At 41.3% G+C, this 23,159-nt stretch overlaps 1 protein-coding gene across 6 annotated transcripts in view; it reads right to left on the bottom strand.

The window, feature by feature from the left end:
- Window positions 1-3,442: 3,442 nt before the first annotated feature.
- Window positions 3,443-23,159, bottom strand: part of NDUFAF6 (NADH:ubiquinone oxidoreductase complex assembly factor 6) — a 50,466-nt gene continuing 30,749 nt past the window's right edge. For 4 of the 6 annotated variants that reach the window (XM_070382995.1, XM_070382996.1, XM_070382998.1 and 1 more), the window contains one exon: window positions 17,657-19,262. In XM_070382995.1, coding sequence (XP_070239096.1) covers window positions 19,216-19,262 — 47 coding nt within the window. In that variant the 3' untranslated portion in view covers window positions 17,657-19,215. Of the gene's footprint in view, window positions 12,660-12,969; window positions 19,263-23,159 lie in introns of those variants that run through there. The other 2 variants (XM_070382994.1, XM_070382993.1) reach the window with 2 other exon arrangements.

Below are 23,159 nucleotides of genomic sequence, written 5' to 3'. Positions count from 1 at the left end.
ATCCCATGGATGGAGGACCCTGGTAGGCTACAGTCCATGGGGTCACAAAGAGTCGGACACGACTGAGCGACTTCACTTTCACTTTCACCATAAGGTAAAGCCAGTCTGTGTACAGTGAAAGAAGTCTTGAAAGAGTGGATGCCAACCACAGGAAACCCTCCTCTGCCTTGCACTGAACCCCTGCCAACATAGCTCATGTCCTCACCAAAAGCCCCCTAAGAGGATCTCTGCCACAAACAAGGCCCAGGGCAGAGGCGGGGACCTGTGGAACACGGCTGGTTCAGAGGTGCCCAGGTGTTGCTGGAGCTGAGCCCTGGGTCAGGAATGACTTCAGCCCCAGGCTCTCAAGACTCCCGCAGGCCCCTCAGCCCCCGCCTCTTAAAGGAAGGACACGTCTCCCCATCCAAAGGCATCTCTGGAGGAATTCTGTCGGAAATGACTTACTGGCCATTGGAGCTACCAAGCAAGGTATTTCCGGACGTGATCCCTTCTCCCTGTGCCCACTGAACAGGATGCAAGCTCCCTGAAGCCCTCACAGAGAAGCTGCAAAGGCCGTGGGGTCAGGTCTGATAAGTGGCCAATGTCTTAAACACCCTCCTGCAGGCCCAGAGCCCCCAGGACAGCCTTGGGTCATATGCACGCCTGCAAGGCAGACTGGCTAATGGGCCTCTGTGCTGCGGAAGTTCTGTTCGGCTCTCGGATAACCCACCATATGGTACTAACAGATGCAACACCCCTTGGTTTGATTGGGCAAGGAGGGTAGGTGTAACTTCTGGGTGATTTGGATTTTCACCAGTATTGTTTTCCTGTTAAAGGCATTGTTTTTTACAGTTTGTCGCTTTTCTAAAAATTATTTTCTCCCTCTGACTTGGACAAATAATAAAGGGAAGGTGACTAGAGGGGGAAGAATATGGGAAGGAATCATGGGAGATATGCTTTAAAACCACAAATCTGAGGAAAAGGAGGCGTGAGGGTTTTTCTGTTTGTAACTGCAGTTAAATTGCACAGCACAGCGCTGCAGAAGTGAACTATGATGCCAGGAGTGCTCTGCCCAGCTGCTGGCTGTTGATACATTTTAATTCTTGTGTGTTACAGTAACGGTTGTAGTGGATATGAATTATCTGCTGTCTGCTCTATCTCTTAAATATAGCTCTGGATTAAGGGATTTTATGTGCTTTTTGTTTGGTTTATATAACAAAATTGGGAGGGTTTTGTTTATACTTCAAGGTGGAAAGAAACCAAGTATTCATTTTTAGAAGCTTATTCTCTAAAGTTGAAAGAGATTTTTTTTAAAATGTATTTTCTTCTCTTAAGGTTCTTCGATAATATGAATTCATTAAAGCGTTCAAAATGTAGAAGTCCAAGTTTCATACCTTAATGGCAGTCTAAGATTCCAACAGATAAAATCCAGTGACCTGGTTTTCTCTTAAAGAGACAGAACTATGTGTATAAATAGATTAAAATAGCAAATACTCATTAATGTAGCCCTTACAAGTACCAGGCACTGTTCTAAGTACTTTCATAGTTATTACTTCATCAATATAAAAATTCTACAGATGAGGCACTAGCATTATCCCATTTTATGGATGAAAAAATTGAGGTACGGGAGGTTAGATAACTTGCTAAGGGATAAACCCTAGGAAGCAGAGGAACCAGCACATAAAACCAAGTTGCCTGGTTCCAGAGCCACATTCTTGTCCCATTGCTATGACTTTCAAAACTAAAAAAGATCTTCCCCTTAGGACACACTGGTCCTTCAGGGGAACTGCTTTGAACTCGTGAGTTGAGTCCTGGTCTGGACATGAGGTTCATAAGTTGAGGGGCTCCTGGAGGCAAGAATAATGAAGGTGCAGAGAGGCTGAGTAACTTGTTCCAGACCGTGTGACTGGTATGTGGCTGGGCAGGTTCCAGAGTCATTGTGTAACATCAAGAATACATTTAATTGCCTTGAGATATTTGCAAATAAAGTCTCCTTAGAAAAAATTAATAATCAGCAGTATTTTTAAATCAACAGACTTTTAAGGTCACCAACTATGGCAATTTCCTTGGTGGTCGTCCAGTGGCTAAGACTCCATGCTCCCAACGCAGTGGGCCAGGGTTCAAACCCTGGTCAGGGAACTAGATTCCACATGCTACAACTAAGAGCTCACACACTGCAACCAAAGATCCAGCGTGAGGCAACGAAGACCCAACACAGCTAAATACACAAACAAAAAGGTTTAAAAATCACCAACTGTGTGAAAGCACAACTTTAAAGTAGACCTCATGCATAAAAATAAGGTGGAGGCATTAGCTTTATGAAAAAACAAAATTCTTATTTTCAATAATTTTGGAATTAATAGATAATTGAGATTATGTACATGAAAAGTTAGAAGATTGATTAATACTGTTGAAATGCTGTAAGGCTCCAAAACCAACTGATTTTGTTGCTGTTTTTGTTTGCTGTGTCTTCCACTGGAATAATGACATTGTTTGTCCTGTTTCCTGCTATAGAACAATGCCTGGTACACAGCAGGTGCTAGATAAACGAACACTGAATGAATGAATGAGTGTATCTGCCAGACGTCAATAAGCTGAGAATGAGACTATGGACAAGGACAGGAAAGGAGGAATCTTGAGGAAGTGCACCAGTCGGAGGATGGGAGTAAAGAGAAGTCAGAAAGTAATCGGTGGAATGGAGGCAAATCAAGAAAGTGAAGGATCCTGAAAATCAAGAGTAGGGAGAAATCTGGGAAGTGGTGAGTAGCATTAGGAAACACTGCAGATAAATGGGAAAGCACTATTGCTTTTGGGTTTTTGGTCGGGGGGGGGGCTGAAAAAAATGCAGCTGCAAGAGAGAAATTGGAGTGGTATCCCATTTGCACAGGAATCAAGGAGTAATTAGGACACTAGGCAGGAAGCCTGGCATTGAGCAGAAGGAAGGAGCTGACAGCACTGGGCAGTTGCCTGAAGAAGGCAAGGACACTGTTAATTCAGTGGGAAAGTGTTGTGTTGTCACTTTGTCATTGTCTCAGGTGGGGGCTCCCTCTCACCCATCCTTTGTCCTAAAGGAACAAAAGGGGCCTTGACTTTCATGAGTGCCCCAGTGTGAGAGCTCAGGGTTTGGAATCAGACAGTCCAAATTCAGATCGTGCAGAGAGATGTTCCACTGTCTAACTTCTGAGTATAATAAACTTATTAAATTTCTCACCAGCATTATTTTTAATTACACTGATTCTTTAACCACACTCTTTACTCGACCCAACTGTGTTGGGTGTTTGAAGAAGAAATTACTTGAGAAGTTACCAGTTGAAGAAGAAATTACTTAAGTCCTTAAGCTTTCTCACTGAAGTAGAGATTCAGTCATTGAATATTTTTAAGTTCCTACCATGTGCCAGAAACAGTTCTAGTGGGGGAGTCAACATACCCGCAATAAATAAATCTCTGTACAATTCCAAAAACATGAAGCCAACTATTTTATAAAATAAGATATTTCATTTCATGATATTTTATATCTTGACTTCTGTTAACAGGAAGATGGAGTAGATGTACTTTTCCCTGTTGTTCCATTCAGTTCAGTTCAGCTGCTCAGTCGTGTCTGACTCTTTGCAACCCCATGGACTACAGCATGCCATGCTTCCCTGTCCTTCACCAACTCCTGGAGCTTACTCAAACTTATGTCCATCGAGTCAGTGATGCCATCCAACCATCTCATCCTCTGTCGGCCCCTTCTCCTCTTGCCTTCAGTCTTTCCCAGCATCAGGGTCTTTTCTAATGAGTCAGCTCTTCACATCAGGTGGCCAAAGTATTGGAGTTTCAGCTTCAGCATCAGTCCTTCCAATGAATATTCAGGACTAATTTCTTTTAGAACTGACTGCTTTGATCTCCTTGCAATCCAAGCGACTCTCAAGAGTCTTCTCCAACACCACAGTTCAAAAGCATCAGTTCTTCAGTGCTCAGCTTTCTTTAAGTTGTATTTAATGTTGCCCCCATTAAATACAACTTAAAACCCTAGAAGTGGTCAAACAGGAGATGGCAAGAGTGAACATCAACATTTACATCAGCAAACTAAAATGGACCAGAATAGGCAAATTTAATTCAAATGACCATTATATTTACTACTGTGGGCGAGAATCCTTTAGAAGAAAGGGAGTAGCCCTCATAGTCAACAAAATGCAGTACTTGGATACAATCTCAAAAATGACAGAATGATCTCAGTTCATTTCCAAGGCAAACCATTCAACATCACAGTAATCCCAGTCTATATCCCAACGACTAATGCCGAAGAAGATGGAAGTTGAATGGTTCTATGAAGACCTACAAGACCTTCTAGAACTAACACAAAAAAAAAAAAAAAAAGTCCTTTTCATCACAGGGGACTGGAATGCAAAAGTAGGAAGTTAAGAGATACCTGGAGTAACAGGCAAGTTTGGCCTTGGAGTACAAAATGAAGCAGGGTAAAGACCAACAGAGTTTTGCCAACAAAACGCACTGGTCGTACCAAACACTCTCTTCTAACAACACAAGAGACAACTCTACACATGGACATCACCAGATGATCAATACAGGAATCAGATTGATTATATTCTTTGCAGTCAAAGATGGAGAAGCTCTATCTATACAGTCAGCAAAAAAAGGCCGGGAGTTGACTGTGGCTCAGATCATGAGCTTGTTATTGCAAAATTCAGGCTTAAATTGAAGAAAGCAGGAAAAACCACTAGGTCATTCAGATATGACCTAAATCAAATCCTTTACGATTGTATAGTAGAAGTGACAAATAGATTCAAGGAATTAGATCTAATAGACAGAGTGCTTAAAGAACTATGGATGGAGCTTTGAAACCCTGTATAGGAGGTGATGACCAAAACCATCCCCAAGAAAAAGAAATGCAAGAAGGCAAAATGGTTCTCTGAAAAGAAGAGCACAAAAGGCAAGGGAAAAAAGGAAAGATATACCCATCTGAATGCAGAGTTCCAAAGAATTGCAAGAAGAGATAAGAAAGTCTTCTTAAATGAACAGTGCAAAGAAATAGAAGAAAACAATAGAATGGCAAAGACTAGAGATCTCAAGAAAATTAGAGATGCCAAGGGAACATTTCATGCCAAGATGGGCTCAATAAAGGACAGAAATGGTATGGACCTAACAGAAGCAGAAGAGCTTAAGAAGAGGTGGCAAGAATACACACAACTGTACAAAAAAGGCCTTGCTGACCTGAATAACCACATGGTGTGGTCACTCATCTTGAGCCAGACATCCTGGGATGTGAAGTCAAGTGGACCTTAGGAAGCATTATTACAAACAAAGCTAGTGGAAGTGATGGAATTCCAGTTGAGCTATTTCAAATCCTAAAAGATGATGCTGTGAAAGTGCTGCACTCACTTTCACTTTCATATTGCTGACACAATATGCCAGCAAATTTGGAAAACTCGGCAATGGCCACGAGACTGGAAAAGGTCAGCTTTCATTCCAATCCCAAGGAAGGGCAATGCCAAAGAATCCTCAAACTACTGCACAACTATACGGTATGTGCACTAAGAACTTCCTGATGTACAAGCTGGATTCAGAAAAGGTCAGAGGAACCAGAGATCAAGGTCCAAAAAGCAAGGGAATTGCAGAAAAACATCTACTTCTGCTTTACTGACTACGCCAAAGCCTTTGACTGTGTGGATCACAATAAACTGGAAAATTCTTAAAGACATGGGAATACCAGACCACCTGACCTGCCTCCTAAGAAACCTGTATGCAGGTCAAGAAGCAACAGTTAGAACCGGACATGGACAATGAACTGGTTCAAAATTGGGAAAGGAGTTAAGTCAGGGCTGTATATTGTCAGCCTGATTATTTAACTTATATGCAGAGTACATCATGCAAAATGCTGGGCTGGATGAAGCACAAGCGGTAATCAAGATTGCCGGGAGAAATGTCAATAAACTCAGATATGCAGATGACACCACCCTAACGGCAGAAAGTGAAAGGAACTAGAGAGCCTCTTGATGAAGGTGAAAGAGGAGAGTGAAAAAGCTGGCTTAAAACTAAACATTCAAAAAACTAAGATCATGGCATCCAGTCCCATCACTTCAAGGCAAATAGATGAGGAAAAAATGGAAACAGGGACAGACTATATTTGTTGTTGTTGTTGCTGTTCTATTCCTTTTTCTTTTAGCTTTTTCTTTTGTTTTCAGACTTTATTTTCTTGGGCTCCAAATTCACTGCAGATGCTGACTGCAGCCACGAAATTAAAAGACACTTGCTCCTTGGAAGAAAAGCTATGACAAACCTAGTATAGTATAGTGAACTTGCTCAGTCGTGTTCGACTCTTTGCGACCCCATGGACTGTAGCTTATCGGGCTCCTCCCTCCATGGGATTCTCCAGGCAAGAGTACTGGAGTGGGCTGCCATTTCCTTCTCCAGGGGATCTTCCCAACCCAGGGATCGAACCTGGGTCTCCCACATTGCAGGCAGACACTTTAACCTGTGAGCCACCAGGTAAGCCCTAGTTTTTTGAATGTTTAGTTTTAAGCCAGCTTTTTCACTCTCCTCTTTCACCTTCATCAAGAGGCTCTCTAGTTCCTTTCACTTCTGCCGTTAGGGTGGTGTCATCTGCATATCTGACAGATAACAAACCTAGACAGCTATTAAAAAGCAAAGATATCACTTTGCTAACAAAGATATCACTTTGCTAACAAAGGTCCGTCTACTCAAAGCTATGGTTTTTCCAGTAGTCATGTATGGATGTGAGAGCTGGACCACAAAGAAGACTGAGCAATGAAGAATTGATGCTTTCAAATTGTGGTGCTGGAGAAGGCTCTTGAGGGTCCCTTGGACAGCAAGGAGATCAAACCAGTCCATCCTAAAGGAAATCAGTCCTTAATATTCATTGGAAGGACTGATACTGAAGCTGAAGCTCCAATATTTTGGCTACCTGATACAAAGAGCTGACTCATTAGAAAAGACTCTGATGTTGTGAAAAATTGAGGGCATGATGAGAAGGGGGGCAGGGGTAACAGAGGATGAGATGGTTGGATGGCATCATTGACTCAGTGGACATGAACTCGAGCAAACTCTGGAAGGTAGGGGAGGAGGGAGGCCTGGTGTGCTGCAGTCCATGGGGTCACAAAGAGTCAGACATGACTGAGCAACTGGACAACAACAACAAAAACCCTAGACATTATATATAAGACATGAGAAGAGAGAAAAATGCAGACAGGCTAGGGACTTTGAGATCTGAGGCACAATCTGGTGATGAGTTGCCTGTGCTTTCTTTTAGCTTCATGGTTCCCAGACCTGGAGCTGAAGAAGCTGGCATCCTAGAAATGCCAAAAGGAGCAAACAAACAAGCAAGAAGTCCCCAACAAAAGTCAAAATAACAGGAAAGGGGAAGTCTAACAAGACAAATAACTTTTAACCAACTTACTCCAGCCAAAAACCACAGATAAAAATGGTGACTCCATTCCCACTCATACCATCAAAGGAGTGGAACCCTAGACTTCCTGCTAGTGGGGTATATCAAAGGGCCCCAACTGTACCCCCACGCCCCACCCTACACACACTGAGATGGTATCAGAGAAGTCTGCAGGGAGCCGGACTTTCATCCCCACGGGACAGTAATGGGCCCTGCCCCTGTGCTATCAGTAGACCACTTGGGGCATCTGAACTCCATCTACAACAGTAACAAGGCACCCCTCTCCATCCCAGCTGGGGTGGTGTCAAAGGAGGCAGAGTCAAGAGTCAGGATTTTCACCACCACCCAGAGATAATGAGGCTGATCATTACCTTCTAAAGGTCAGTAGTGGCCCCATGGGGAGCAGTAACAAGGAATTCCTATTGGTGGAATTGGTACCAATTCCTAAGGTATTGGTGGCTGCCTCATGGGAGCCAAACCTCCCGCCCCTGCCAAGCAGCTCATAGGAGCCCCTTTCCACTCCAGTGTCAGCAGAGGCCACATGGTGAGCTGACTTCTACCCCAACCTACAAGCAACAAGGCAGTGCCCTTCCCTTCCTCTGCCAGGAATGAGAAGACCCAGTTACAACAGAAAGTTTAAGATCCAGAGTCTCATAATGTAATACCCAAAATGTCCACGTTTCAACTGAAAATTACACATCACACCAAGAATCAGGAAAATCTAAACTTGAAAGAGAAAAGATCATCAATAGGTGCCAACTCTAAAATGACAGAGATATTACAATTAACTGAGAAAGATTCTAAAGCAGCCATCTCAGTGCTTCAACAAGCAATCATGAATGTGCTTGAAACATGATAAAATAGAAAAGTCTGAGCAAATAAGTGGGAACTCTCAGCACAGAGGAGATATAAAAAAGAAGAAAGTGGAAATTTAAGAACTGAAAAATATAAAGCTGAAGATTCAGTGGATGAGCTCAACAGTGGAATGGAGGGGTCGGAGGGAAAAAAATCTGTGAATTGTAATATAGAGCAATAATAATTGTCCAATCTGCACAATACAGAGAAAACAGAATGGGGTGGGGTGGGGGAATGAACAGAGCCTCAGTGATTTATGGACCCACAGCAAAAATCTAACTTTATGTTGTCTGAATCCCAATAGGAGAGGAGAAAGAGAGCAAAGCTGAAAAATTACTTGAGTAAATAATGACTGAAAACTTTCCAAATTTGGCAAAAAAAACATAAGCCTATAGATTAAGTAAATCATGACAAGTTAAATAAATCACAAACAGGATAAGCCTAAAGAAACCCCTTACCAAGTTAAACTTTACAAAAATAAACACAGTATTCTTCTTATATTTATTGAAGTGTAATTTTATGCTGCTGAATATAATAAAAAATTTGAACAACAACAAACCAACCCTAAAAACAAAGTATCTTGAAAGCTGAGAGAAGCAACGCCTTATATAAAAAAGAAAAACAGCTTGAATAATGGCAGATTTCTCATCACAAATCACAGAAGCAAGAAGGGGGTGGCATAACATTTGTGAAGTGCTGAAATGAAATAACTGTCAACCTATAATCCTATATCCAGTGAAACTATCCTTCAAGAATGAAAGAAAATCAAGACATCAGCTAAAGAAAAACTAAGAAAGTTCAGTTCATCATCAGCAGAATTATCTTAAGAAAATGGCTCAAGAAGTTCTTTAAACAGAAATGAAATGGAAAAGGAAGAAATCTAGGAATATGAAAAAGGAAGGAAGCACACACAGAGTAAAAACTATGAGTAAGAACACTTCCTTCTAAGTTTCTAAATTATTTGATGATTGAAACATAAATTATAACTGCATGCTATAGTTATAAATATGAGTAGAGGAAATATTTAAGACAACTATAACCAGGGGAAGGCAAAGAGCTGTAAAGGGAGGTAAGGTTTCTACACTTGAATTTATAAAATACTAACACCATCAGACTGTAATAAATTGTACATATGTAAAGTAATACCTGGAGCAATTACTAAAAAAGCTACCAAGAGATACACTCAAAAACCCTATAGCCATAGAAGAATCTACAGAATAAAAATTAAAATAAAACTGTAGAGATCATAAAAAATAGAATTAAAAAAAAATTCAAGTGATCCATAAAAAGGCAAGAAAAGACAGAAGCATAAGAAATAGAGCAGAAAACAATAAAATGGCAGGTTTAAGTTCTAACGTCAATAATTACATTAAACGTAAGTGACCTAAATACACCAAGTGAAAAAATACATACATACATACCCCAACTGAAAGAGATTGGCAAAATGGGTTAGGAAACATGACCCAACTGAATGCTCCTATAAGAAACTCATCTAAATGTGACTTTATAGGTAGGTTGCAAGTAAAAGGATAGAAAAAGACATATCCTCCAAACATTCATTAATCAAAAGAAAGTAAAGTAATTGTAAAGGAAATGGCACCCCACTCCAGTACTCTTGCCTGGAGAATCCCATGGACAGAGGAGCCCGGCAGGCTACAGTCCACAGGGTCGCAAAGAGTCGGGACATGGCTGAAGTGACTGAGCATGCAAAAAGAAATGGATATTACTTATTATTTCTTTAGAGCAAAGACATTTACCAGAGATTCAGAGGGACCTGACATAATGACAAACTCACTTAAGCAAAAGGGAAGAATTTCCTGGAAGACTCATAAACCAAACTGTTGGCTGGACAAGGAGTTAGTGGAAATCAAAGACATGGAACCATGACTAGATGTCTTCCACTCTCTTTTCTTGATTTCTACATCTCAATAGGAATTGCATTTCTCAGATTTCTATGAGACTGAAAACATGGCCACCAGTGGTTCCTGAGACTCATGACTCTTGTCATCCGTGTGTCCCCAGCTCCAGCTCAAATAATTTCAGGAATGAGAGTGACGCTGGTTCATAAAACAGCATGGTAGATCTGCTACAGTCACATGGTTCCATCCACCACAAATAGCTTTTCAAATCCTCATCCTCCTGATGAATGCCTACTTTACATTACAGGTTCCATTTAAGCATCATTTCCTCTAAGAATTTTTTCCTAGTATGTTCTCACAATAGAGTTTAACACTGTTCTTCAGATCCCCACATTCCTCTATATACCTGTATCATGGATCTGATAATGCTTTACTTTGCTTGTTTCCATTTCTTTCTGCATGCATAAGTTGCTTCTGTCATGTCCGACTTTGTGACCTCATGGACAGTAGCCTGCCAGGCTCCTCTGTCCACGGGACCCTTCAGGGAAGAACACTGGAGTGGGTTGCCATGCTCTTCTCCAGATCTTCCCCACCCAGGGATCAAACTCGTGTCTCTTACGTCTCCTGCATCGGCCAGCGAGTTCTTTACCACTAGCGCCACCTGGGAAGCAGCTCTTTCTACTAGACCCTAGTTTCATCGACATTTTTGCTTCCCCAGCTCCTAGCAGGGTAGTCAGGTTGCTAAGGATTCTAACAAAACTCATTGGCAGCTCATTCCAGGTGTGGACATTGAGCAGTTGTAACCATCCATGCACTCACCTATGTGCATGAAGGAGTGACCACAGTAGCAGAAGAAATTGTAGATGTTTGCCAGGAAGAATGAAAAGGCCTGCCCCAGGATAGGGTCACACTTACCATTTAATTGTATTCTCAACTCCCTAGGGTGGCTTCCTTGGTTTGGGACAGAGAAAACTCCAAACAGGAAGTGCCATGTCAACCTACATAGTGATGTAAATCACTACTGAATAACTGAGGAGTTGTATCTCAGTAATGGGAAGGAGTTACTTCCCATCTGGGGAGTTTGTATTAAACTTAAAAAATGTAAAAACCAAAAAAAGGGGCCCTTCCGCGTTCTCTCTTGAACAAAGAGGGGAAAAGATAAAGGAAGAGCTAAGGGATTTTTTAATAGTGGGAGAAAACTTCCCAAGGACAAGAAGATGCCCTCTGTCCCAGATGACAGGTCCCAAAACCGACATGCTTTGGGCAGCTGCAGACCCAAGCTCAGGCCTCCAAGCAGCCTATGGAGCGCTCCGTGGAGAAGACAGGAGAGTGGCCTGTCAGCCAAGCAGTCATCCCTCAGAGCACGCCTGCCAATTTCCTTCCCTTCTGTTTCTCCATCGTACTCAATGTCTTTTCTAGGAACTGTTCTACGACCAGGACAGCTGCGCTGGGGATTAGTCGCAGTAGTAAATCTTCTCTGGTGAGAGCAAAATACGTATCTCTGACCTCCAGTTTCTCACCAGGACCCAGCTGGATTGGTCCATCAGAACCCATACACCCTGAGGCACACACTGGTTTAATTTTTCCTCTGACATTCAGGAGACACAACGTAATTACATCTATTGCTCATCCATCGTCTCTCACTCACCAGCACAGACATGAAAAAGTCAGGGAGAATAACAACTCCCAGAGCAAGTTTACTAGGCAAGCTGAGCAGCTGTGTGTGGCATCAGTGCATACAGGACATGAAACATCACTAGAATGAACTCTAAAATACGTTTCATTAACTCAGGCCCCACAAACAACTCCTCACATAACCAGTCGATATGAACTGGTCCCACATCCACAGAAGAAGTGGAGAAAATAGTCCTTACCAGCACCAGCTCCACCCAAACTAAATGAATCTTGAAATTTTATGTAAATGAGTATTAGTTTGGATTGGCTAAATTATTAGTCTACCTCATATTCCTTGGTTGAGCACAGTGCCCATTTCTCTTGTTTATTATGGTTCATACCTGAGCTAACCAATCAGAAAACAAAATGGAGATCTTAGTCAAGATGACTTAGAACTGTGTTTCAAGTTTTTGCTCAGAGACATGCTAACGCGAACTGTGGTTTACCGGCTTCTAGTTTATTCTCCTCTCTTCTCTTGCCTTTCCACTATTTGAGGGGAAAAGCAAAGGGAGAAAAAGGAAACCAAGATGGTTCAAAGAGAAAGCTGATGGGTAGACTAAAATTTGACTGATACTCCAAAATATGTCTTTTTGGACAAACAGTAATTAAAAAAAAAAGATTCGTGAAAAATGACCAAGCCGAGTGTAACCACTCACTCCTCAAGCCTTTTATTTTTAATAAAAAGGAGTTATGAGAACATCTTCAAAAAGTGACCTCCTCTAACATTTAAAATAACACTTCAGATTCAAATACAGATAGAAATTGAGTATATGCTCAAGATGGCTGATGCTATCAGTTCACTTGGATATGTTCCTCACATCCTGCTTCAAATTCATTCCACGTGGACCTAAATGTGAGGCTTCCCAGGTGGCTCAGTGTAAAGAATCCTCCTACCAATGCAGGAGACATAAGAGACATGAACATTACATGGGATGGTGGCTTAAACTTTATTAAAGGAAAGTTTAACTTCAGAGGCCTTAGATACATTTGGATTACAATTGCAAAATAAGAGAGAGAATATTTTACCACTGAATTAAAATGGTGTTCTAATGAATAAAAAGAATATTGCTATTTCAAATTGTGTTACTCCGCTAAAATGCAGACTATACTATACACAACACACCAATTTTGTATATCATATATATACCAAGGAAAAATTGGAAAGACATAAACACTGTGTTAATGGTAGTTATCTCTTACCTGGTACAATCAGAATTGATTTTATGATTTGTTTTTGGCTGTGCTGGATCTTCACTGCCACTTGGGCTTTCTCCAGTTGCAGTGTGTGGGCTGCTCACTGTGGCAGCTTTTCTTGTTGCAAAGCACTGGCTCTAGGGTGCACAGGCTTCAGCAGTTGTGGCATATGGGCTCAGCAGTTGCAGCTCCTGGTGTCCAGAGCACAGGCTCAATACTCGTGGTATACCAGTTTAGTTCCTCTGCAGCACGTGGGATCTGCCCAGATCAGGGATCGAACCCTTGTCTCCTGCATCAGCAGGTGGACTCTACCACTGAGACAGCAGGGGAGCCCTCGAGTTGATTTTAAAAATGTTTTTCCTTTATGCTTTTGCATTATTTCCACCCCCCAAGATTTCTGTAATGAACACATGTAGGTTACTTGCATAAGAAGAAAATAAATACATTAATTTAGAAAATGATCGTTCAGTAAAGAGAGTATTATACACTCCTCCAAACTGAGATTCAAGCAGATTTAACAACTACATTGAACAGCTTTCAAGAAAGGAATAGAGCAGGTGTCTGTATGTTAAATGAAAACTTTCTCAGCTTATTAGCCCACTTACAAGATTAACACAGGATAAAAATCACTGAAACAAGCAACAAATGTAAAATAGATGAAATAGCTTCTCAAATCATTAATGCTGCGCTCCTAAAGAATCTTTGTAGCACCCATAAAAGAGATCTTGTGGTTTTAAAAAGATCTTGAACTTGCTCTCTGAGAAATTCAATCTGTAGGCCTGTGTTTAAACACAGGATATTATTATATAACTAAGCAGCTGTGAAGATTAATCGTGATTAAAAATAAAAGGGAAAAGACACAGAACACCAAGGCAGGACTGTTTAATGAGAGAAGGGTGACTCAAAGGAAAACAGTATCTATACTGGGTAATAAAGTCAATCCATAGACTTATCCGTAAGAATAAAGATGCTGCTGCTACTGCTGCTAAGTTGCTTCAGTCGTGTCCGACTCTGTGCTACCCCAGAGACAGCAGCCCACCAGGTTCCCCCGTCCCTGGGATTCTCCAGGCAAGAACACTGGAGTGGGTTGCCATTTCCTTCTCCAGACTGTTAGTAGCTGCTACTGCTGCTGCTAAGTCGCTTCAGTCGTGTCCGACTCTGTGCGACCCCAGAGACAGCAGCCCACCAGGTTCCCCCGTCCCTGGGATTCTCCAGGCAAGAACACTGGAGTGGGTTGCCATTTCCTTCTCCAGACTGTTAGTAGCTGCTACTGCTACTGCTAAGTTGCTTCAGTCGTGTCCAACTCTGTGCGACCCCATAGACGGCAGCCCACCAGGTTCCCCCGTCCCTGGGATTCTCCAGGCAAGAACACTGGAGTGGGCTGATATTTTATTTCAAATCTGATTCAAAAGGTATGCTTATTAAATCTATGATTACACCAGAAATAATGAAAATAATATTCATAAGCATATATACAAAATACATGTATTATGGACCATTTGTGAATGGCCCAGTATTTTCAAACTTCATGTCATTTTTCAAACCCAAACATCTTAATGTGTCTATAATTTATCTTTCCAGCCTTACTCTTTCCTTACACCCTGCTTTTCCATTTTACCCCACAGTCCAGACGTTTGAATGCCATATACACTGTCCATTCACCACCTTCTGACATGAACTTCCAGTTCATCCCTTACATATAAGCCCCAATCCGTTAACATTTCCTTGGAGCCCACCACCCCACCTTATACTGTGGCACGTTCATCCAGACCATAAAGATTTATGGAGCAGCAACAGGATCTATGATAGGTTCTGGGGATACAGAGATGAATGGAACATGGTCTTGCACTAAAGAACTTTGGATGAGCGAGGGACAGACAGGTAAACAATAGTTAAAATGCAGTCCGCTTGCAGGGAGAACTCATGGCTACGCTTAGTGGACCCAGCCTCCAGTTACTTGTAATCACTTGTTATTAATCCATCATTCACAAATTCTCCTAAACCACTGTTTGCAAACTCAAGTCTTACAGAGCAAGCACGTAACATAAATTTATCAGGCTGGGAGTGAGATAATAGTTCACGCTGAAAACTGTCAGATCTAAAGGCATTAAATTTCTTCTTCTTTAAATGCCATGCCTGAAAATCAAAATGTGCCTGTCTTCTATATACTAAGGTTAACATCATTTAGTGTTTACTCCATGTGGGCTCCTGTCCCTCTTCTAGGCATTTTACATGTTGAAGCCGATACTGTGATTCTACCCATTTTACAAGTGGGACAACTGAGGCACCAGAGGGTTCTCATAACTTGCTGAGGTTACACGGTTGTTAGGGTGGTGAAACTGGAGCTTGAACGCAGTCAGGCTCCTTCGGATACTTCACAGCATTATACTGCTGTATCTAAACTTTCAAAATTTCTTTATTCAGCTTATACTACATAATGAGCTACATATTTAATAATGTGCCAAATATCACTCCTTTTTGTTGTTGAACAAACTCTTTTTAATCAGTATATACAGACTTGATGCAAAAAAAAATCTGTCCATCTGTTCATTGTTTGATAAATTTCATCACATTCCTTGCTTACAATCATTTTTCTCATTTGAAGGTTCTACCCCCAAAATACATGTTCACTACAAGAGAAAGTGGAGAGTGAAGTGTTTAAGGTATTCATGGTATTCTCACAACCACTCCTGGTAGCTCAGCTGGTAAAGAAGCCGCCCGCAATGCAGGAGACCTGGGTTCAATTCCTGGGTTGGGAAGATCCCCTGGAGAAGGGAATGGCTACCCACTCCAGTATTCTGGCCTGGAGAATTCCATGGACTATATAGTCCATGCGGTCACAAAGAGTCAGACACAACTGAGCGACTTTCATTCAATTCTTTAGAACGAACTTTGTAGCTATACCCAAAAAAATACATGTTCACTACAGGAGGAAGTGGAGAGAGTGAAGTGTTTAAGGTATTCGTGGTATTCTCACAACCACTCCCCACCTCCTCCCTTCCTTCCGGTCCATCTCCAATACCCTTCCCAATTCTGGATGCATGTGGTTTATTATTAGTCCTCCAAACAGCAGTATAACATTTGATTTTCAGTAACTGTCAGCATGTTTACACCTCTGTGGATCTTTATGGACAAGGCAATCCATCAGGCCAGTGTCTTCAGAAAAGTCCTATTAATACCAGCTAAAACAAATCCAAAGACACGGAGGCATCTGGTGAAACAGGCAAGATATAAACTCCTGAGTCGGTGATCTTAATTTAAAACATTTCACTAGATCAGGAGATATAGTCACTTTTTAGTCATGAACTTTCCTAAGAACTCTGAACATTATATTCATTTCACTTAAGTAAGCTGAAGCCAAAAAATTTAAGATTCTTGCTAGAGGCTGCATCAGTTCTGCCTCCTGCCTTTGTTCCTGCTGCTTCCTCAGCTGGAACCTCCCCACAACACCTGCACCCCTTCCCAAAGCCTGCCTGCTACCCCAACTTCCTGAGATTCCTCACATGTCCCCTCCTCTGGGAAACCTTTGACCTCCAAGGTGGTTATGTGTCCCTCCTGTGTGTACCCAGAACCAGCACGTAATATCTACTTCAGTTGCCTATTTACTTCTCTGATCTGTAGTTAAGAATATACATACATATACTTTTTAGCCCAATTTGTACCTAAATTTACTCAGTAATACTTATTTCTGGGGGAAAAAAAAGTTGTGCCCTTGAGCTTTAAACTTGGCTGTTTATTTTACAATCTCAAGAATGGTAAAAAAAAAAAATATATGGGTTGTGAGCTTTGGCACTGAACTAATGTGGGTTTGGCATCCAACTCTAGTTCTAATGGCTGTGTGACCTTGAACCGAGGCAGTTTTATCCTTTGGAAAATAAAGACCTACTTCGCTGTCAAGATTAAAGCAAAGGGGCGCAGAGCAGATCACCTGGGCAAGTTCGTGCTAAGTGTTAACTGCTGCTTTATTTCTCAGGAGACATTTAACTTTCATCAAAAGGAGAGATTTAACCAAAAGGACAGAAACAATAATGCTAGCTGATTGGGGGACTATTCAACGTATTTTATGATAAGCAACGTTACCTACATTGAGATTAACACTTAATATTTGTTATCTGTTGCTCTCCACTTATTCAATATCAAAATGTGTCTTAAATGGTTTGAAAATGTATCTGACTCCTTTAAATGCTCTAATAAAAAACAGATCTGAAAAATAAAAAGCAATGTTGGCACCATCTAGCGGAGTATCTTTAATGCCAGGAAATTAATAGTACAGTAAACATCAATCAATAAGCTATCTCAATCTCTAGGAGACTGGAAACTTCATCCAAATCTCTAAGCATCAAATTTAAAAGGACTTAGAAAGTATTTTGAAATTATTTGCTTAACAGTAAACTGGCTTCTGAGCCAGTAAAAAATCCAGTAATCCAGTTGAGTGTTTAAACCCTTCTTAAGACAGGAACTAAGATGCTTAGTGGCCAACTGCTGCCAAGTTTAACCTGAGACCCAAAGACAATGCTTAGTAATAGACCGTCTCTAATGAACTTTTCAACTCTGGACCATTCGGAATTCCAAGAGGAAACGTGTCCCATTTCCATAGGTTCTCCTCTTTTAGCTCTCTAAAGCCTCAGGATTAAGTAAGATCTTCTTTCACCATCAGTATAATCCATAAGTACAATAACATAAACAACTGCACTGTATCTTAATTCATTTATACATTTATTAACCTTCACTTGCTCTAAATCAGAAGCCATACTAAGAACTGGGGATCCCAAGAATAAAACAAAGTATTCCTGCTCTTGAGCAGCTCTCAGTGTTGAGTTTTATTTGCAAAAATGTAATATTTTAAGCCATCATTAATTCACAATTGAAGTAGGCACTTACTCATGCTGCTGCTACTGCTAAGTTGCTTCAGTCGTGTCCGACTCTGTGCAACCCCATAGACGGCAGCCCACCAGGCTCCCCCGTCCCTGGGATTCTCCAGGCAAGAACACTGGAGTCGGTTGCCATTTCCTTCTCCAATGCATGCAAGTGGAAAGTCAAAGTGAAGTCACTCAGTCATGTTCGACTCTTCTCGACCCCATGGACTGCAGCCTACCAGGCTCCTCCGTCCATGGGATTTTCCAGGCAAGAGTACTGGAGTGAGGTGCCATCGCCTTCTCCAAGGCACTTATTCATAGCTGAAACCAAAGACTTGAGATGAGACAGAGAAACGGTACAAAAAGGAAACCAGGGTGGAATCCAGTGCTGGGAGCTAGAGACTCATTCACAATCCAGATCTGCCAACTATGAGTGATGCAAATAATTCTGCTTTTTGCAATTAGTATGTATTTTATAATTAAAACTTTTAATCCCCAAACGTTTCTTGTTTCATTGTTTTGAAGATCAGATGAGAACACTGGTCAAAGTACATGGCACAGAGCTTTTTAACTGGGAAGCTCAACTAGTCCACTAGTTTTTAAAAATGGAGTATCCCCTTAATCAATTTTTAACACAATTTTGTTAATTTAATTTACATTAACACATTTTGTTAAGAAGAGTTTTGTTCATGATGATAATACTCGATGACAGAGAGTGAAGCAAAAAGGTAAACATAAAAGTAAAAGCCTTCAAGTCAGACCTAAAATTACATTAGGATTGGAGCCCTTGATAGTCAGCCACCCTAAAGAAGTTATTGTATCATCATGGACAAATTTTCACAGGGTGGGAAAGAATAAACGTTAGAGATATAAAGGCCTCAAACACTGATGTTCACTTCACTCTTCGTGATCCTTAGATAAACGCATTTCCCAGCTGTACTGGATGCCTGGGGTCTGGCTGCTCAGCATACAAACCCAGTCCTACTTCAGCCCCTTCCCGGTTCCTCTGCAACGGTGAGAGAGGGAGGGGAGCTGCCACTCCCCTGCCCTCTGGCGGCGGAAGCACGGCCAGCAGCCTCAGTGCAGCTGGGACGGGCTCCACTCCCCGGAAGGTCTGCACTGCTGCCGACAAGGGTCGGGCGGGGCAGAATCCTGGCCGCCTGGCCCCACAGCAACTTCTCATCCATTCTGTGACCTACACACTCCCCCGATAAATTCATTTTTTCCTTAAGTAGTTCCTGTTGTGTGTAAACAAGAACCCTAAACTAAGGACACTTCCGTAAAACTAATAAATATCAGTGCCATGACATTATTTTAGTATCTTTTTCTCCATGACTGAATATACAAAGATAATGGGAGCAAAGTATTCTTCCGCTGTAAAGATGGGTGGAATAGATCAAAATCCACTTGTTGAATTTTCTTTAAATAGTCCTCCAGAGCAACCTAGAAAAAGAGAATAATGGTCACCAGATCATATAGATTAAGTCTTTTAAAGAAACAAAAATAAAACCAGCAGGTATTAAGGCTACTTTAGTATTCCTGAGATGGTCTTCTGCATGCTAAGACTGTAAACGAGAATTTTTAAAAGAGAGAAAATAAAGACATCTTCTAAGAAATCTGGAAGTTATGAAGCTAACTGTATCACAGAGCTAGGACTATCAAGCTAATTTGGATCGTAATTTATAGTGTTCTGGTCAAAATGTAAAAAAGAAATGATTTGCCCTATTTTATTACTAGATTCTGTAGAATACAAAACTGCTACTGCTACTGCTAAGTCCTGTCAGTCGTGTCCAACTCTGTACGACCCCATATATGGCAGCCCACCAGGCTCCCCCGTCCCTGGGATTCTCCAGGCAAGAACACTGGAGTGGGTTGCCATTTCCTTCTCCAATGCATGAAGGTGAAAAGTGAAAGTGAAGTAGCTCAGTCCTGTCTGACTCTGAGCGACCCCATGGACTGCAGCCTACTGGGCTCCTCTGTCCATGGGATTTTCAAGGCAAAAGTACTGGAGTGGGGTGCCATCGCCTTCTCCGATACAAAAGTGGTGTTTCAATTAAGGAAAAGGAACACCCTCCCCAGCCCAACCCTCCACAGAAATGCACTGTGCCATGAGCGGGAGCCCAAGTTGCTTAAAACAGTATTTTGTGAAAAAGTTCAGAGTCTCCATATTCTTGTTAGAAGAAAATCTGCAACCAGGGAGAACAATCCCAGGTCCCTCAGAGGTCACGCCATGCTCCCCCATCACACAAAACTCGGCAAAGTTTTCTCTGGGATTGGGGTGGGGCGGGGGGCAGGTTAGAAAACACTGCCGATGGGCAGTGCTCTTCATGGATTTCAATGTTACTAATCTGTAAATTTTTAACATATTGCAATAACTTCTTATTACACAGAGAGGCACCTAGTTTGGCACTGCACGACGCAAAGCGGCCCCACCGCCCTCTCACCCACGCGCACAGCACCCCCTGGAGTTCTGCGGCACGACCTGGGTGTCCACAGCCGGCTGGGGCCCGTCTACAGGACTAGGTTTCTCCCATACACTATCAACGAGTAAGTTTACGTATCAATTCAGTCTCCACTTCTGAATCTCTCAACTTATATACACACATCAGGTATGTGCATGAACGCACACAGCTGCCAAAGACCTGGAAACAGTCCAGAAGTTCTTTGACAGAAACAAATAGATAAATAAAATGTTCACATGATGAAATATTAAGCTGCAGTGAAATTAAAATGTATTTAGATAGAATAATATGGATAAATCTTAGCAACATTATATGTGTGTGTGTGTGTAACCTATAAGAAATAAACAGAAAATGATCCATTTTTATAAAGCTCAAAAACAAAACTAAGCAACATACTGGTTAGGAATATACAAAATGGGAAAAGCATTTTTAGAATAATAAATACCAAGTCCAGGACAGCTACCTGGAGGAGGAAGGCAGAAGGGGATGAGATGGGGAAAACACGTGAGCGCAATGGAACAACAACCTTTTAGGTCCTGGATGGAGCAGTGGGTTCATGGGTGTTCATTATGTTATGCTTCACAATACGTGCATACGTATAGATATACTCATTTGTAGATATCAAATAAAAAACACTTTAAAAAAGAATAAAAGGAAAACCTTTCAAGGTATTTTATGGGCTCTCACATGTTCTCTTTGTTTTTTTGGGGAAAAAAGCTCATATTATTCATAATGTTCTGTAACTCATTCTTTGGCTGTGTGAAATCGTCATTGTGGCATGCAGGCTTCTCTAGCTGTGGTGACCGGCTTAGCTGCCCTGCGGCATGTTTAATCTTCCTAGACCAGGGATCAAACCTGTGTGTCCCCTGAACTGGAAGGAGGACTCTCAACCACTGGACTCTACCGTAACCTGCTTTTTTGAATCACTCAATATATTGTGATTAACTTTTCATCTCTAAGAATTTTATTATGTACATTTTAATAGTTTCATAATATCCAATTACAGGAAAAGTTACTGAAATTAAGGTGCAAGCACATAATAAAGAATTATACAGCCATTAAATATTAATAAATATTTTTAATGATGTGGTTAAATGCTTGATAAATAGGACACTACCATATAAAGCGTGATTTTTATTTTTTTTTTAAAGCGTGATTTTTAAATACACACAGAAATTCATTAGAAAAAAAAAAGAACATTTGGCAAAACTAATACAATTATGTAAAGTTAAAAAAAAAAAAAAAGAACAGAGTAAATAGCTTTTATCTCTGGGTCCAGGAACTGTGCTATTTATGGTATGATAGTTATTTTCTTCTAATATTCTTTTTATATTGTCCAAATCTCTATTATGAGAATATATTGCTTTTATAATCAGGAGAAGATTTCACTGAAATACAAATGAAACAGACCTCAAAATTAGAGCTCAACTAAGCATTCACAAATCAGGATTTGGTTCAAAGTCTGAGTGAGTGAGTCACTCAGTCACGTTTGACTCTTTGGGACCCCATGGACTGCAGCCCACCAGGCACCTCTGTCAATGGGATTCTCCAGGCAAGAATACTGGAGTGGGCTGCTATTTCCTTCACCAAGCAAATTCTGGCTAATGGCAAATAAATTGTTCAAGGTAACAAATTCATTGTGAAATTTTCAAAGATGTTATAATTTCTGAATATAGCTTCTGAAAACCATGGGCTTCTCTGGTAGCTCAGCTGGTAAAGAATCCGCCTGCAACGCAGGAGACCCTAGTTCGATTCCTGGGTTGGAAAGATCTGCTGGAGAAGGAATAGGCTTACCCACTCCAGTATTCTTGGGCTTCCCTTGTGGCTCAGCTGGTAAAGAATCTGCCTGCAAAGCAGGAGACCTGGGTTTGATCCCTGGGTTGGGAAGATCCCCTGGAGAAGGGAAAGGCTACCCACTCCAGTATTCTAGTCTGGAGAATTCCATGGACTGTATAGTCCATGGGGTCTCAAAGAGTTGAACACGACTGAGCGACTTTCACTAGCACTTCACTTTTCTGAAAACCTCATCTATAGAGGACAACATATGCTACCCCGGACGAGTCATTTTCAAACAGCAGAACCTTTTCTTTGAAGAAAGTAATTAACAGATGCCCCCCACACACAGCACATGGGGTGATGCATGCCCCGGCTGGGATGAGGAGTAGGACAGCAGCAGCTCCCCGGGACTGTCATGCAGTCCCGCCACTTTCTCCTCGCACAGTTTGGAAACTGAGAACTGGGCTCCAGCCCGAGGAGTCTCTGATCCATTAGGTCTGCGGCAGACCCCAAATGTGCATTTCTACATGACCCCAGGCAGATACTGCCAGGCCAGGGACCACGCCACCAGCCCAAAAGACTGGTTCTTGGCCTAGCTGCACTTCATGATTTCCGGGGGAACTTGTAAGTGGTATCAATGCCTAGATCCCACCTCTTAAATACTGTGATTTAGTTGGTTTAGAGAGAAGCCCAACATTGTTTTGTTTTAAAAGTTCCCCCAAGTGATTCTGACGGACAACCAGAGTTGAGAACAACCTTTTTTTCCACAAAAGTGAACAAAACAGTATTTAATCTTCTTGCGGCTTGTAATTCAAAATAGGTGATGGTACATCACCAAATGATCAAATAAATAACAATTAAAAATGGTGATTTAGAATGTGTTGACACAGAAAGAGAGGCTTGACGTCTCATTTATACCAAAAACAATATATAATTATATGAATATAAAAAGTCCGAAAAGATGAACAGACATTATCTCTGGAAAGGATAGAATTGAGAAAAGATTCCAATTCTTCTTTTGCCTCTTGTTATATGAACATCTAAAATATTAATGTATTACTTTCATAATAAGTAAACTCAGTAAAGAAACAAAATGATTTCA

The sequence above is a fragment of the Bos mutus genome, chromosome 14 (assembly GCF_027580195.1).
Source record: "Bos mutus isolate GX-2022 chromosome 14, NWIPB_WYAK_1.1, whole genome shotgun sequence".
NCBI lineage: Eukaryota > Metazoa > Chordata > Mammalia > Artiodactyla > Bovidae > Bos > Bos mutus.
The sequence above is the reverse complement of the archived record's forward strand: the minus strand, read 5'-3'. Positions and strand labels throughout refer to the sequence as shown.